Here is an 18,799-nt window from a genome sequence, read left to right on the forward strand (position 1 = left end):
CTTATATTTATATATATATTTATTTCAGCTCAGAAAACACTTGCAACTAGAGTGTCCAACTCCTCATGCTCCGTCTCAGCTCTTGGTCCAACAATGCTTTGAAAGAGCAGATTGTAGTTAAACCAGATCACCTATAGCACGGAGTCCTTCTGCTTAAGCGTAATGGATACTGTAGGTTCTATGTAGCTTTGGTAAGCAGACTACTTATTCAAGCGCCTAAGGAAAACATCTTGCAAACAAGTAAATAAGCCTCCATTGGTTCCTTAGCGACTATTAATGTGAAGAACTGTTATGTCTACATGTCGGCAGGTTGGAGCTATGATACAGATTTACAACAAAAACCACTCTAGTTTGATAATGTCAACTTTGAAGAAAAAATGAAGACTTTTAGAAGAAAGGTAGAAAATCGAGATTTAAAATAACTGCATTTTAATTCCACAGTGATTTTCATTGTGGCATATAAGTACATTTAGCAGTGTTTAAAATCTTGTTAGTAGGAATTTAACCGCACAGATGAATCTCAAACGGAATAGCTGCATATTTCAGCACTTGCATTTCTACCTGTAACGGGTGACAAAAAAGTGCTTCAAATTAATAGCTCAGAGTTAAAGTTTTGAGCATGCTATTGCTGTTAAAGTAAAAGCAAAACTGCAGGGCTACAACTTTCTCCAAAAAAATGCAAACCTGGAAAATTTAGTACCAAAGAAAATCTCAATATACACACCTACAGTAACGACTTGTCTTGGTACATGATCCCCAAATTGCTGTAGTTATTTACAGCAGAGACTTATATAGAAGCAGTATCCCTTTTCTAGGTAAGCCTTCTGTGTCAATTAGCAGTAAAAATGTCTTTATTTGTTCACCTTTTAAAGGCTTACAAATAAACTTTATTTTAGTGTAACTATGCAGGGCTGCAGGTAATTTCAAAACAGAACTGGATAGAACTACCCAAAGAAAACCGTCTCATCCTTCACACACATACACAAACACATGCTCAGCTTCTAACGCTACCGACCTCAAACGCACGTACTTATCAGCCAGCACAAGATGTAGGCACCAAGCTGTGTAAGAAATCCATGCGACCGGCCACATCTGGCTCTTTGGCAGGTTTTGCAGGCACTTAAGCCGACAGTTTCGGCAAGAGAGACAAAGCTTCATTAGCCCAGCTCTTGCCTTTGCCTTCACTCAGAGAACATGACCTCCCAGGTCGTTTGACTGCTCAGACTTTATGCATCACTGGTTAACAGTTTCTTTTATACACCACTGTCTTACATCTCAGCTTCCAACAACCAAGAAACATCATTAGTGAACTAATAAATCCAGTAAGCCTCCTTTAAAAGACGTCATTACAAAGCAAAGACTACACTGCTGCTGCTGTGCCATATCACGGCGTAAGACGGCAGCGAGACGTTACTTTTTCTATTAGATCCAAATGTTGTATTTCTTTGTTGTCATCTCTCTTCATCCTCTCCAAAGGTCAAAGGATGGTACACATTACTGGAGCTGGTGGTCAGATAGTCCATTTGTCACGAAACACCACTGTCAGATACACACGGTACAATTACACAATCAAACAGCCTTCATCTTTTCAGTTTATACTTCAAGTTACATTCAGGAGCAGTGCTATCTGGAAGGAGTATCATTTAGATTTAGATTCATCTAAAATTAATCACAAAAAAGGATGCAAGACGTGACAGCTGCCTGTTCCTCTCCTTTATGTGACTATACATATCTCCAAGCAGAAGCTGAAGATCTGCTTGGATAGAGAACTGAAAAGGAGCTTTGTGAGAAAGCTAACCAGCACTGCATTTACACACTGTATCTTTTCACACAGAAAATTCCTTTTTATTTTAACGGTTACCTTGGCCCTTATCCTGAAAGTGAAGACAAGAGTTTAATTTAGGCTACAGCTACCTGAACAGCTACACGGAGACCTGAGCTCCTCTGTCATGTTCCAGGCTGGCCAGATGTAAGCCAGGACCAGGCTGAAAGTTGTCCAATTTTTGCAGCAACATTTGGCTCTACAGATGCTAGAAAGGTAACTGTGTCTATGCCGCTGGCTGGAACACGGGTGGGAGGCAGAGTTTTGCTCTCATGCTCCTCAGCATGACCACACACAAAACTAGTATCTGTCTACACCATTGAAGAGCACATGCCACTGGAGAGAGACTGCTGACAAACAGCCAGGGAAGGAAAACAGCCTCAGGAAGGAAAAAAGTTGCAAATTTTCAGCGTATTTCCTACAAGATTCACTTTTTGCACACAGCAACCTCAGAAGCCCAGTTCCATACAGCAGGAGAGCGAGGCTAAACTGACCAGAGATTTGAAAACTTCAGTAGGTTTACCAAAGAATACAGTTCAGAGAGAACTGCCCATTATAAAGAGATCAAATGGGCCAAGAAAAGGGGAAATGGTGAAGTCCATGCCAAGCGTATGACAAGGCATTAAACTGGCCCTTTATACAGCAGTTCATAGCCTTGAAGCTATGCTGCGCCCACAGCGACTCCCAAACTCTAGGATGTCAGCAAACCATAGCTGTTTTCATGATACAATGTTCACTATTTGTTTGAAGATCTGCTTTTCTAGTGTGGATTGCATACCTGTCTCTTATTTCTTTTATTGATCCTACCTTTTAGGAAAAAAAGAGAGCACATCTTAAGGACGTGAACGTAGTCCTTCATGACAACCTAACTGACACAGTGACACAGAACACTGTATAAGTCACTCTGCCGTGTCCAGGGAATAAGAAGAGATTATGCTTGTTCATTACAGCGAACAAATATTCCTCAAAATAGAGGGGAAATCTGTCTTTAGAACAGGATTGAGTCATTTTTACTTTACTTTTCTGGAGAAAAAAAAAAAGTGTGATCTTTAAAGTTAACTTGTCGAATTGTAAGGGGAATATGAAATCCTGTTTAAACTTGTAAGTATACATCTAGGGTCAACAATATTTAGACAATTCTGAGAACAAGTGTAAGATTACTTAGCTGCAAAAGGATTTTTATCAAAGTGACTAAATACTAAAATGACACAGTTCATGAAGTAACATACCTGACTGTCATACAGAGCAAGGTAAGGAAAGAGCTGCTTCTTTACATCAAGTTAACCGCATACGAAAGGGGCTTCTGCATGTCTCCATTCTCTCAATTAGTAGAGGTGAGGTAGTGAGACTACAACCTTGCCTGTTTTGATGATTCCTTGTAGCCCCTGAATCTCTTAACAGCCATGCTCTGTGTATTAACCTTTCCTTTCTTCCCTCCTTGCCAGGAGCGTGTATAAACCTGTTCTCCAAAGCTTGGCGGTTCTTTGCCATTCTGGATTATCAGATAACAAATGTGACCAAAACCTCAAAGCTTTGCAATACAGTGTGATTTTTTTAAAGAATGAATTAATTGATTTGGAAAGTTTATCAATACCAAAACTATTAATGAAGAAATCCCCAAACCCATTACCTGCCAGTGCCCATTCGCCAGTGCCATGTGAGTGACCGCTGTAATATAAAATGTAGGTATCATGTCTGGGTCCATCCGCTGTCCTAAGTTCAAGAAAAGACTTGATCTTGGAGTGAAGGGTATCAAAGGTCATTCCACTTGTAGAGTAGTCACAACCATATGTCTCAATCATGTGATACGCAAAAAATCTTTGGATGGCATTAAGCATGCCAGTAGACCTCAGATTTAACTCTTGTACATGCTCCGGTGGAAGAAGAGTGGGTTGGCCATCAGGACTAAAGAGAAGAAAACCAGCTATGATTATGATTTACAATTATTTCATGCTTAGTGGACTTTTAGCAATTGGTGATTTTTTTCCCTGAGCATATTTTCTCTGCTATGAAGTAGCACTGTTCTAAATTCAAATTGACTTGAAATGTTGAGTTTATAAACAATTCAAAATTCTGTATTTGATTGAGGGACCACTATCTCCCCCTCCCTTTTGTCACACTTCTTCACTCCAAAGCATAGTCCTTACTCAATCCCACGCTATTCCTGCAGCTGAGAGACAGAGGGGGAGAGAGAGGAGCTCCGACGTGAACATGCTAGGTAGGCTCCAACAATCTCATTAAGTCCCACAGAGAGCACTGCCTTCAGACCGGCACTTTTGCACACACAACTGGAAAGAAGTGCAGGGAGAATGAGCGCTAATCTGCACAAAACATCACGCAAACTACTTTCCAATAACAGACTAAAGAGAAATCCAAGTACACATTTTGCTCAGATATTCTGAATTAATTTATCTCTGTTCCAAATTAGCCTTTATTCAATATGATACTCGCACAAATACAGTAAGTCCTTATTTGTGTGTGCTGTTCAGATGCTGATCTTTCAGCGTAAGAAATGTGTTTCAGGTAACGGTATTCACATCTTAGAAAATGGAAGTTCTAAGAGAATTACAAACTAGACCTGGAACAAACTATGTACATATAGATGTGTGTGTGCATGTATGAACATGCATATATAGCAAGAGAGTCTCTGCGTTCCAAAATGCATTTTATCGGTATTTACACATATATTCTGTACAAAAATATAGAATATATATTTAAAATATATATTTTTAATATATATAAAAATACACACAATATTTGTTTTTAAGCCCACATAGCTATTCATTAACCGTGACAATAAGAGATTTCATCCTGCAACACACCCAGTTATGGGAGCTCTCTTCAGGATGTATTTTCAGAAAAAGAAATGCATTCATCACCCTTCAGCCAATGTAATAATGGTAATGATAAGGAGCATGGCTGACAGCTGTACCAAACTGGCCTGATTTATACTCAGTTATAGACATGGAGAGGTTTTGTGGGTGAAAATACGGAGACGGTCTTACTCTACTAATACAAAATATGACTTCTGTTTTTTATATATATGCATGTCTGTATGCATTCTTCATGTACTTTGTTTGCAAGTCAGTGCGTTAAGCTACCTGGTTTCTTTACTGGTCTAGCTAATTAAATTTTGCACCTTATTACCTGCCCAGTGCCTTCATGAAGGCTAAGGTTCCGCTACGACAATTATACTGAATACATCAGAATTACTGTTTGTCTCGGCAAGCGAAGACCAGGCCCATCATTGAAACAGTCAAGCTTTGTTAATAAGGAACTTTAGTTCTGTCAGGCCCTAAACAGTTGCTTAAGAGTATCTCATTTACTCAGAAATTAGAGGGAACTGCCAGAGCCAGAATAATATAATATAATGAAAGAATTAAATTGTTGCCATGGAAGCAAAAATAATTTATTTATATTGTAATGTAAATTTTGAAAATTTTTTCTTTCAGCCCTAACAATAATTGACTACACGGATTTTTTTAAGTGTGCACAGCTGAAGGCTGTAGATCAGAAGCTCAGAAAATTTGTTTTTACAGTATTTTACACTATTTAAGATACAGTGATCTAAGATCAGCACGCTACCTTCTGTTTCTTTGCCTGTTAATTTTTTTCCCTGTTCGCTGAATCCATTACATACACTCAAGCTGGGCAGTTCTCATAAATTGGGCAGTTCTATTTTTAAGCCCTTCATTTCAACTTACTACTCTGTTTCTCTTTTAACTCAAATAGGTAACTTACATAGTTCTTGTTTCTTGTTTAAAAAAAAAAAGTGTACAAACAATTTTAATTATATGGCTAAAGTAGCATTTGCAAGTTTAAAGCTTATAAGGAAAACACACAAATGAGCAAATAATGATAGTACAATCCCTCCACTCCCAAGCATTTCTCATATGGCAATATTTATATTGGAACAAAAATCAGCTATAAAATCACAGTACCAATAACTGACGTGTAGTCCACTCACAAATCTAATTTCAATGTCCTTTAAATGTAGACACTATCTCATATAATAGAATTCAAAATTGTTTTGAACTGATCTGCTTGGTTTATTAAATCTCCTCATGTAAAATATCTGCACTCAGTCAAATGCCCCAATCCTCCTTTGCGTGAGATACAGACTGTGGAATCCGCCTTTGCATGACTGGTGTGTAAAGCATGCACTGGCTTCCTAAAAGCAAATTAAATGCATATAAAAAGGCGGAATTGGAGTTACTCTTTTTGGAAGGTGAGGAAAAGGAAAAATACAAAACGTGCCTATAATTTAGATTTGTATTTTATTATTGAAAAATATAAACAACAGCACTGCATTGCCTCTACGAGCTAACAGTACACTTACACTACCGTGAAGCTGAAATACATGGTAACTAAATAAATACCTGCAAAAGTTGGTGGGAATCACAACAGCATATCCAACACACGTTCCTCCCAAGCAGTTTCCCAGTTCATGGAAAAGCCCATGAGCCATGGATTCCAGAGGTAAAACGATGAGAAATGCACTCATGAAGATCCCATTGGTTGGCTAAAAAGAAAACACAGAGATGTAACTATTGCATGAAAAATCCTTCCTGTCTGTTGGTTATGGTTTTATGAATAATCCCTTGTGTTTGATTACACATAATTGGGTGCCGAAACGGGCAAGTTATTATACGTAATGTATGCTTATTTTTCCACATATTACACGGTGAAGTACACTAAAGACAAATGAAAGGCTTGGGGAGAAGGTGGCTGGTAAGCAGGGATCACTCTTCTGAAAGGAATGCATTTGCAAACACTAACAGCACAGGACTTCGGTTTAAAAGCCCTCATCATAGCTTAGCTTTACCTATTTGAGCAGGAAAATCAAATGCCACAAAACTATTTATGTGCATAAAATATCTGTAAATATCTGCAGGGTCAGGTCTTAATCAGCAAAGTACAACTCAGGATATTATGTACCTAGCATCACATGACAGCATACTATATTGCATCATTAAAAATATAGATTTAACTATCCTTGCTTTTTAATGCCAAGAGTGTTTAAAATATTCCTTGTGGAATAATGAGTATCACACAAAAGATGACTTCAGAGAACATTTATGAACATCACTGCAATTAAAAAGACAATTCTTTATCAGCTACGTAAACTGCAGATGAGAGGGGACATCCACTATAGGAGCCTGTAGCATTCACACAGCCAATACCTCACACTGAGCGTTCCTGTTTGGTGGGTAAAAAGCAATTTTGGAAAAGATTACATTCACTGATACATAGATGATTTCTGTAAAAAAAAGAAGTGTCAAAAGTTAAGTATCCATCACTAGTACTAGTAAAATAAACATGGACTTCTGAAATGCCAGCTGTCAGTGAGAGGTAGAACAGATACGGATTCATTTTAATTATTTTAATACGATGTGAATGGGTTTAATGAGGCATCAAATGCTTTAGGAAAGGTAGAAACAGTATAATAACCATGGTGTAGTTATTAATGTTTGTTATGCAGCAAAGGAAATAAATTCATAGCTACAGATTTCTGTCTTGAGAAGAGTCCCGTGGCCTCTGATCACATCTATGTTTTATTTGCCCTTTTTGCATAAATCTGCAATATTAATGTTTTTTAAAAATCTGGATATTGTCTTATTGTTTAAAACTCAGTGATCTGATGTGGACTAGTCGTTCAGCTTAACACATAGACAAAGCTACTAATAATTTGGAAACTAAATTATACTGAAAAAAGGACATCTAAACCAACTCAGTTGTTGTTGGTACATGGCACTAACTCAACTATATTCACTTTTTAAACACATAAATATTACATGACTTAGTCTGAAAGAACAAGCTTTACCCATCTCATATGCTTCCTGCCCTAAGGAAGAATACTGTTTGCTACCTGTCCCAGTTTTAAAATGTGTCCCATTATACTTCTGATGGAAGGACCTCACCGATGTGTCCTCGAAATGGTGACCGCAATATTGCCAACCACAAATACACACCAGAATCTGATATTAACTGATAACATTATTAACTGACAGCACTATTCTCAAGTAACTGTTAACTAATAACATCATTCGCAAATTCCAACATCTGAAACCACTACAAAACTGTATCTAGCTTCTACTGTGCTTTATGCAATTTATGACAAATGAAATATTTAGTTAGTTAGTTTCTAGCTCTCAAGGACATGAGGAGATGACATTGAGCAGACATCAAATCACATTACAGAACAACTGTGGAGAGCTTCCCTTTACCCATAGCCCCGCACACCTGATCACAAAAGGCACAATTAATATGCTCATTGACTTGCCAACATTCGAGCTACAAAACCGATTCAGATACAACCAGTTCATCAACAGGTGATGAGCGGACTGCCATCTGATTTTATGTGGTATAAGGTAATTTGATGTTTTGGTGCTAATAATTTGAATCCAGAAGGAGCAACGTGTGCCTATGAAGCACATACACATTATAGGAGATTCACAAGCACTTTTATGTACATAATTTTCTTAAGCCAGCTCAGGAGGTACCTTGCATCTTTCCAGATACAATCCTCCCTGTCCCAGACTTGCCTACACTCAGAGGGTCAGGATCAATGAGTGAGTGAGCAGACAGACTCTATTTAGGGCAAGCACAGAGAAGCATTCACATAGTGATTCTCGAGTTCTGTGTCAGAAAACAAGGATATTCAGAATAATTCCCCCCAAATGCATACAATTTACCTTAAAACGTTGTAACAATTACGGTGCAACCTCAACTTGTTTTGTTGTCAATAAGGAGAAAAAAAATCCTGTAACTAAGGCAACATAATTTTTGTTTCAAATGTATCAGCAAAAATGCTCAGGTTTGTGGCTCAGTTTCCCAAATGCACTCTGAAAATGAGAAGGACTCAGCAACAGCAATAAAAACTTACAAAGATTTGGTTAGTTTTCGTTCTATAGAAACCTTGTAAAAGATAAGACTTTGACGAAACAGTGGAACTCTCCAGTTAAATTAGTTTCAAGATCTGGTGACTTACTTTTGCAACCATAGACACCAGAAAGATAATTTGCTTTAAGTGACAAAAAACCAGGAAGACTTGGATCCTGCAGAAATTGAAGGGTTTGTCTGGAAAAGTTCCTTATTCATCGTCAGTTAGAGGATTTTCTAAACTTTGGAAAGCCTGAACACACGGATCAGGAAGTATTATAATGCATTTCTATGACAAATTCAGCTTTTCCATCATATATAAATATGGCAGACACAAATATTACTTTTCCTGGATCTTGTTAGAGCAAACAGCTCTTAAATTGCATTAGTGTTTTGAGCACAGTGAACATACTACAAACTGCATTTGCCCATAAAAACTACAGCTATCATAATATCCTAAAGAATATTATATTACTACTTTCTACGAATTTTATTGTAGAAGCTTTCTTAGAACACGCCACGTTGTTCTAAACACTTCCTGCATTTCCCTAATCCCCTAAAACACATGCAAGTTATTAAGCCTACAGAGTCTTCTACAGTAACACCATTTGAAATCATCACAAAGATTAATACTTTTCACCAAACTTCTGATTGAGTCTGACTTCTAAAAAAATATTTACATTTAATTGTTGAAAGTACTCCTACTACTCTGAAGATACAGGCAAGAAAAATCACAAGTACTGGAGAGATAAGGATCCTATATAGAAACTGTAAGGATCATCTCAGCGATCCATCTTGCTTTGTATCCTCCTTTTGAGATTGTACCAAGTATTAACGAGGAATGTGAAATACGCTCTATAGTGTTATGAATCAACTCAGCTCCATCTGAAGTTTCAACTTTGTCTTCATTTAGTGGCCACCTTATGCTATGGAGTAGGAAAATATTGTTAGTACAGATATTTTACACGTATAGACATCTATCTGATTTAAAGATGCTGGCACTTGCTGTCAGCACTTTTTCACCAGCTTTGATTTAGAAGAATTGTATCACTAGCAAATATAAGAATGATTAATGATGTTTGGAGCAGCTCTTTAGTAAGATAATACAATATTTTAATTCAGCACTGCAAAAAAAATGGTGTAATTTTAAAATATCTCAACTGTAAGAACTTGAAATAGCAAAAAATAATATCTAATTAAGTTGGTAATTACAGTAAATGTGAAGATAGGTCCCTCTTTTAAGTTAACAGCTAAGATGCCAGGTGGAGACTGTCAGTGCTTTACTAAATCCGAAAGATTTGGTGACCGGTCCTTAGTGGAGCAGATGGCCATGGATGCATAGGCAGAGCCAGAAAGGGATTTTGTTCTTTCATCCGTTTAACCCATTTTCATTCTGTTTTCGACTCCTCTGGCAATCTCAGCCTGCAGCACATCGCTGTGCTCTAAGTGCCCACTGATTCCAGATAAACTGCTCGAAAAGCAAACAGAAGATAGGGACCACCTCAGCAATCCCACTGAGAACAGGAGAAGCCATTCTCTCTCTTCACCTTTGGGGTTTTTTGCCTTTGTCTGTCTTCTTCTAAATGAATATTTAGGAAACACACAATGTGTTCTCATTTCAAATAATGTAGAAAATAGAAAAAAAAATAATTCTTGCCTCTGATGACTGAAATGACAGACAATAAAAGATGGGTGAGATTCACTAGTAGTATTAGCTTTCCACTTTCTTTAGCTTTTCAAGCAATGCTTATTGTTAAGTGTGACTCTTAAAACAGCAGAAGAATTTAGTGGTATTTTACAGCCAAGATATATAACTTTATATTCTTGGTTAGGACAACTCCAGTCCCAAGGAGTAAACTACTGTTGGAAGTGGAACAATTCTGGAACTGTACTGAACAATGGAAGCATTTCTGACATGTGATTGACAAAAACAATGAGGAGGAAAAAAAAACAAAACAAAACCCCAAACATTAGTTTAAATTGGAAGCCAGTTCCAAAGACCTATAGCAGTGCCCTTCTGATTAAAATAGAAATAAATTCCTAAACAGATGTCAACTAAGATGATCACAGAATCACTGAATGGTTGAGGCTGGAAGAGGCCTCTGGAAACCCTCTGCTCCAGCCCCCGACTCAAGCAGGCTGCCCAGGATTATATGGAACAGACCAACAACTAAGGAGGCTTACAAAGATGCCTTTGTGTATTTATAAGCAAAAATTTTGCCCTGCTTTCCATTATCCAATCTGAATAATATTTACCTATTTTATATATGCATACACACACACACAAAGTAAATATAAAGATCCGCTTAGCTACTCTGCAGTGATCCTGCAAAAACAAAGATGTATACACTCTATGATGGAGAAGGCTCAGGAGAAAAAGGATAATGTGATAACAAATCTACCAATATTTGATGGATAGTTTACTCCAAATGAAAACAAGATAGGTATATTACAGGTAAAAAGCAGCTTAAAGACAAAATTTGTAAAGTTATAATGTAGATCAACTACCAGAGGAAACTGTCTTATAACAAGTCATTGAGTGAAAGCATAGCCTCTAGAGAACAATAAATAATCCATTACTTCTGACTATTAAAACAGCCTTGGGAAAATCTAGAAAACAGTTTGCAGAGAATACTTGTCACGTTCACTGGCAGACGGATTTAATGTGCTAGGTTTCCCATCCCTGACTCCTGTTCTAACCACAGGAAGGCTTGTGCTTTAGTCAATGTGTATTTGTCCCTGCAAAACCAGATATGCAAGTCAAATCAGTAAGGAGGGGAAAACTGTCAGTGAGGAAAAGAAAGAGGGGAACTAAAGATGACCAGACAGACAGAGGAGGGGGGGAAAAAAAAAAAAGGCAGAAGTGGCATGGCTATTTGAGAAAACATGGAGAGAGGCCAGAGGATGCAAGCAAGGCCTCTGGGGAAAAAAAGAAAAAAATTAAACTGGACAAGCAAAGCCTGAGGAGGGCTGGATTAAAAATACAAGTCAGGAAGAAAAGCAGAGGAAAGGGAAGGAGAAAGACTGGACATGATTCACATGCAAAAAAGTTATTTAATCTGTGATGTTAACAAAAGTATGTGCCAGCAAATATAGATGTTACTTAGAAAACTTCTTACTATTCAGAAAATAATGTTGTTTTTAGAGAAGTTAAAAAAGTCACCATCTTCAGTTTTATTAAGGCAGTGTAAATTGAGCTTTCAAGAAACACCAGGCAATCACACCCCAATAAAAACTGCAAGATCACTAACTCTCCTCAAAACCAGAAAATACTCATATATACAATAATCTAACTTTTCTTCCATGACTAATTCGAGTTCAATAGTACTGTCCATTTAAATACAAGTACTCAAGCATATCATGAATACTATCATTTTACTAACCCATAAAATTCACTAAAACCATGAATAATGTACTGGAAGTACTTCATTCCATTACTTTACCTGTCTCTGATATAGTTCATTTTTCTCTTGGTAAGATTAAATACAGGTCTTCCAGGGATAATAATTCTCTCTGGCCAGTAATTCAGAAAAGCTGTAGTTACCTTGGCATACAGCACTTAACCAAATCTGATTTTAAGTTTCTGAGAAAAAAAGTCCCCCAAACCTTTCCAAAATCTTTGCTTGCATCACTTTAATTGGCTTGTGAAAGAAGTAATGCCTGAGTCACTTGCACGACTTCTGCTGGATCTTGTCCCATCCAAGGGCTTAATTATAGACAGACACGTGAGTAATTGCTGAAATGAGTAAGCTGGAGTTAGAGTCTATTGATCTGACTGAAATTACTCACACAAATGTAAAGGCAGGTGCAGAATACTTCCTGCAGATTTTGCAAGGAAAATGTTGACGTATTTCTACCAATAAGACATCTTTCCTCTCTAGCTAAAGCAGGGATTATTCTCAGAAGCAGACCATGTCCCAGCTGAAACATGCCCTGCTGAAGAGCTGTTACTCCATTTTTGAATGCAACCAGCTTTAACAAATTACTTTTATACTTCTCGTGCTTCCAGAGCTCATCCTCCAGCTTCAGATAGACCTGACAATTCTGCTCTTCACATTTAAAGCTCGACCTGTTGGAGAGAGACCCTGCTTTCAGGAGCCACAGTTCTTCCCAAGCATATACCCAAGCACCAGGAACAGAGATTTTCAACTCTTGGCTTATTACAAGGGCTAAGCTCCCCTTAAAAAAAGGTCCTTGGCTAACAGGACTTCCAGCCTCAACAGTTTTGCATGAGTCAGAAAACCACTGCGTGTGCAACAGCGAGTTACTTTTAATAAAAACCTTTCCAAACAAGAAGATTTTATATTTTTCTGGCAATTTTAATCAAATAGGATACTTCTTGCCACCAATTAGCAGACAACTGTCTCTTTAGGTCTTGACCTTTCATACACTTGAGATTTGCATGATGCACAGGTATTACAGTAATTAAAAATGTTAAAAGGGCAGATATAACGTACCTGTAACAAAGTTTTCCATGAAACAGAACCCCTCCCCTCCACCACCCCATTTCCAGCTGTAACCTAACACACACAGCTGAGCTACTTTTTTTTATACGCTATGGCTAATTATTTATAGCTGACTGTTAGGAAGTACCTTTCCGAGGCACAGGTTTTTAACCAATTCTATTCATTATATAGGAGGTCAAATGGCAGTCCACAAAGTGATTTCAAGCCACCTCTCTTATCAAATGCAGCACCACTAAACAAGCTTTCAGCACATTTTCAGAGTGAGGAAAGGTATAAATAAAAACGGCTTCACCTTCTAGGTGACACTTAACAGATTTCAAATATAACTAGCACTTACTAAAATGACTACTTAAATCCCAAAGTGAAGTTACAAAGACTGAAAACTTTAATCGCAAACATACAAAAAAGGTTTTAAACAATTTTAAAAAGAGCAAACACATTTTCAGCAACTGGTGACTGCAGAATACTTGGCACTCCTAAGAGAACCTAAGGAAAAAACATGTTGAAAATTTAAATTAAAAAAAAATAATCCATAATATAAGAACGTAAGAGTGGCTGTATCAGGCTGCACTAAAGGTCTGTCTAGAAGAATGTCTGGTCTCCAAAGAGGCCAAATGGATGCTTAGGAAGACTGTAAGGACAGACCAAGCACATGTTTCCCGAATACTCCAACCACTGGTGGCTCCAGGACTTCCTGAGCCAGACGTGGTTTCCATATAGTACATAAACCTCAGCGAATTTCCTTCCAGGAACTTGTCCAGCTTCCTCTGCAACCGCTGGGCACACGGCATGCTGCAGTGCACAGCCTCAGAGCTAACTCAGCGCTGTATGAGCAACTATTCCCACCTCTCTGGCTCCAATCTGCTTCTTGCCAACTCCATTCCCCTCAACTTTTGCACTGAAACTGATAATTTATTGGCTCTTACTCTTTACCTTCTCCCGCATCACACATATTTTGTATGTTCATGATATTCTCACTTAGTTTTCTCTTTTCCTGACTGAAGCATCCTTGTTCATGCATTCCCTCCATGTAAACTGTTTCATGTCTATAATGAATTTCATTGACCTTCTCTGAACCTTTGCTTTCTTATCTATAGGATGGCAAGTAAGAATTGCAGATTTATTCAAAATATGAAAGTTATGGATTTATACAGTGGCATAATGACACCTCCAGTCCTTTCCTAATAATTCCCAATATTTAATTTGCTTTTTTTGACCACTAATAAACATTAAGCTGACGTTTCCGTGGAAAGGCATCTAACACAGCCCTAAGATCTCTTTCTATCACATACTGATGTCAGTAGCTTTTTTCTGCAGCAAAGTTTTCTTCAAAACAAAACAAAGGCAAACAAAACCCTGAAATCCCAACCCACTAAGTATTTAGCAATAACTATTACTTTTTAAAGAGGAAAGGCACAGAGTGATCTCTAATAGTCTGATTTGTCTCTTTAACTGTTACAATACATATAAATCACCATAAGGAAAGTACATATTCACTGGAGAAGCTTGTTTGCTGCATTACTGTTGAGCTTGTTAGACGTCCTGAAACAGCAGACTCAAAAATCCAGCAAAGGATTCTGAGGTAGAGACCTAAGGCCTTGAATTCACCCTACAAAGAAGAAAAAAACATTTGTTTCCTTAAACCTCAAGGAAAAAAACAAATGCCCTGCAAGAGGGTAAATTGTGTGCTTACGGATCACTGCTTTCATAATTTGAAACCTGATGCTACCCAGAAAAATACAGAAAAGGCCACATCTTCCTGCAATCACTATAATAAATGATACATCCATTTATTACATTATGTTCTGGCCAGGTCTGATACAGTATTTCATCTTCTGACAATAGATGATCTGCAAGGCAAACATCACAACATTTTCTGAAGTAGAAATGCTTTTAATTGGAGACAACTGCATTTGTAATCTGAAGCTCATTCATTACTATAAATACATGATGAAAGAAATATATGGTAAAAGAAATTTAAATGTAATTATCTACTAAAAATAAATCATATTATCAAAACCTGAATTTCCTGACAAAAGAAAGTATTTGGTCTGATGCCTTTCACTTTTGCCATGACAATTACTGCTTCTCCCACTGAACAGGCAAATACACAACCTACCAGGCAAAGGTGATGAGCAACAGCTTATCTTATTTACACACAGGACACTAGAAACTGAAATTAACCAGTAACAAATACTAAGATTTTAGCCGCACTGCTGGTTTGCATCTTGTGAATGGTGCTGCACAAGTCACTCCACAGCACAGCTGCACTTCTTCAGAATTAGAGAGAACTGAAAATGATAACAGTTGCAGTTATTTTGGGACAGAGGACAAAGAGAGAAAAAAATTACAATGAATTATCGATCCATGTGAAAAGAAAAAAGTAATAAGATGGGTATGAATCCAACTCTCCTCGCTTCGGCACACAGCTTGCAGTAATGAAGTTCTCCTTGTGAAGGGCTCCAGCAGGAGATCCTGTCCAAGTCTGGTGGTTTACTCTCTCTCCAGTGACTATCTGCATAACTTACTCACTTGATTTGTCCTGACTGTTTTGTTACGTGTAACTAGGTGGTGTGACTCCATCCAAATAATTTTAAAACTGTGTAATTATTAACTAATGTGTCTCAGGATGTTAAAGGAGGAGGTCAAGGATAGAGAAATTAGTAAGATTATCTGATAAAGACGGTAAAAAATTGCTTTTACTGAAAAACAGTCATCTAGCATATAAAAATTAAAGACTAGCATTTTGATAAAATCACACAATATTCAGAAGAAAAAGGATGGAAGTTAGCAATATTAGCACGCTGATATTCCATCTTTACTGTTTCTGTCTCCCAAACCACTTTCCCATTTCTTTTGGTGCATCAGCACCTTCACTTTCTGTAAATACATTTTGGGGATTTTTCTTCTCTACTTCTTTTTGCTTCTATTTCTTCCTTTCATCCTTTCTGGAAGCCCACACACTATAGCTACGCATGCTGATACTTTTCCAAAGACAGAGCAAAACTACCCAGCCTTCCTCCCACGTTTGTCTGTCAACCTCTAATGCTCCTCATGAAGAAAAAAACCCAACCAAACAACAAAAGAACCCCACAAAACCAAAACCAAAGCAAACCAAAAAACCCAACACATAACACCTGACAAAATAACTGTTAATTTCTTTTCCATCAAGTCCTTTAACACCTTTTGTCCACGAGGTTATTTATCTAAGAAAATCTGCAGGAACGGGCAGCAAATTGTTTTTGAAACACTGCAGAGACATCTCTGTAAACTGGATCTGCCATAAATAATACGAATTTTTTATATATTATTATTATATATATATGTAATTCATTTAAGAGATGCATGTGTACAAAAATGACTGTTGTCTTGTCTTAGATCAACTTAAAAACAAAAACAGACACCAAACACCCTGCTGCAACTGAGATAACACACAATGTACTTTAACTTGGGCACTGAACAAACATTTCGAGAGAAATGTATGTTTTCTGCTAAAGAAAAGACAACGTCCTTAATTCATAGATGGAAAGAAAAGTCAAAGAACGCTGTGTGATTCTAAGAACTGGTCTTTTGGAGGATGCATCCTGTGGTGCATAACTAAATGTGAAAATAAGACACTTGGTGCACGTGCTTATATCAACAATTTACCAGTTTATCAGCTGATCTCTAACTCCACATTAATGGTTAAACGCAAAGCAAAATTACTGAAAAATACGTTCTTAAAACACGAATGTGCCTTGATTCAATTAAAATAGTCTATAAGAAAAGCCCTCAATGTCGTGAGCATTACTAGGGTTCAATACCCTGATTTACTCTGAAAACAAATTTTATGACGCAATGAATTCAAAAGCAAAGTAAGTAGGTAAATGTAAAATACTTGACACACTTTTTTTTTCCCTGGAAGCATTAACTCCTCCTATTCTGCCAACATACGGAAGCTGGTAAGTTCCCGTTCCTTAACAGGTCAGAGCCAAGGCAGCATAAAATTCAAAGCACATGCTGGTGAAACCAAGGGTTCCAACTTTGAATTGCTGAGCCGCAGCACACCATCAAATGTCACAGGAATTTTAAGGAGCCAACAATTCTCAGGAGCGTTCTCAAGAGGGAGATCAAGATAAAGAGATTATTATTTACCTGCCAAGAAACAGCCCCCAAAACAGCAGTCGCGACAAGGCTGAAAAATACTAGCTGTTCCGAAATTAAACAGAAGTGACGCATTCCTTTTGACGCCATAACTCTGTCGAGGCTGTTGTTTTCTGCACGGTGGGTATAGTATACCTTGTGACAGTCATTTAGTTTTGTGTGAAATCCCCAAAGAGTTATAAAAAAAATCACATGACAGATCATCCAGAAAATTCCAAAAATAGAAAACCCAGGTATCACAAAATACCAGAGATCCAAATCACGTAATTTAAAGGCTGCAAGAATGAAAAAGATTAGTTCAACGACTCCAACTGAGACAACAGAAAGTCTTCTGCAAATTTTACCACGGTACAAGTAGGGCTTCCATCGTTCCGTAACTGAAAGTCCACTGAAGTAAACGTCGAGAAGGGGATCCGAAATCAGGCAGCTGAAGAAACATGCCAAGGCAAAAGGGTTTGTGGGGATTTGCAGTGATGGAAAAAAGAGTAAGGATGCAATGGCTCCAAAAATTGCCAAATTTGGAATTGCCAAAAAAGACTTCATACGTAAGTCAATAATCAACATGGCCAAAGCCATGACCAGCAGAATAATACTCACAGATTTTTCTACCAGCATAGTTGTGCTGGCAATTGCAAATCCAACTAGCTCCAAAAATTCAACCGTCGTCAGCAGAGTCGGTCGATAATGGATACAACCACAAATCCTCTCAACCAAAGCACATAATATCCTTAAAACAATGGCGGAGAGGAGCAAATATTTAGTAGCTTCTTCTTTCACATCCGTTTTGAAGGCAGAATTATTCAGAAAACAGAGAAGGCCAAGCAAAAAACCAAACCAAAGATTGGAGAGACTCAAACTTGCCGTTTCCATTGAAAAATAGTAGTACAGTATGCTGGCAATTCCAAGAACAAAGAGCCCCAGAATAAATATTACCAAAATCAGTGCATCTGCAGTTTTTTCCCATCTGACATACAGGCCCATGCAAATGGCAACTAGGAGGTTGATTCTGGCAAGATAGCCAAGGTATCTGACCGAAGAGTGCATGTTCACTTCTCTGTTTGCTTCTTCTAGCCTTGTCATTGCTGCATAGAGACAATGACTAACGCAGTAACGCAGTGACCTACACATGTAAACTGCAGTTAGGGGGTTTTACCCACTTGACTGGAAGTAAATATTTAGGTTTCGTCCAACAAATACAATGCGATTGCTGCCTTCTGTAATATCATTTCAGTAACAGTGGTCCAGAATCACTGAAGTCCTGGAAGAAGAATTAAACATTTTTAGTGATAAATAATTCCTTTTAAGCATATACAGCATAAACATGACACATCCTTTCTCACCAAGGAGTTTAAATTAAAAACCACATAATAAAGACCAAGTAAGTGTGTTGTTAAAGGTCATTCAAACTGGGGTCATTAATAAAACCAATATAAAATGTGTTCTGTATAAATCTTATTTCATAATTTGAATGAGAGGTAAAACAAAC

At 37.6% G+C, this 18,799-nt stretch overlaps 1 protein-coding gene across 1 annotated transcript; it reads right to left on the reverse strand.

Annotated features, from left to right (window-relative positions):
- Positions 1–3,452: 3,452 nt before the first annotated feature.
- On the reverse strand, positions 3,453–18,441 carry TMEM168 (transmembrane protein 168; the record flags this gene model as incomplete). Its single annotated transcript, XM_009695350.1, has 3 exons — positions 17,305–18,441; positions 6,202–6,344; positions 3,453–3,727 (listed from the first exon to the last, which is right to left on the reverse strand). Coding segments are annotated over exons 1-3 (1,555 nt in total), but the record flags the coding sequence as incomplete, so codon positions are not given.
- Positions 18,442–18,799: the final 358 nt, after the last annotated feature.

The sequence above is a fragment of the Cariama cristata genome, unplaced genomic scaffold, assembly GCF_000690535.1.
Source record: "Cariama cristata isolate BGI_N322 unplaced genomic scaffold, ASM69053v1 scaffold33602, whole genome shotgun sequence".
In the NCBI taxonomy this organism is placed as follows: Eukaryota; Metazoa; Chordata; class Aves; order Cariamiformes; family Cariamidae; genus Cariama; species Cariama cristata.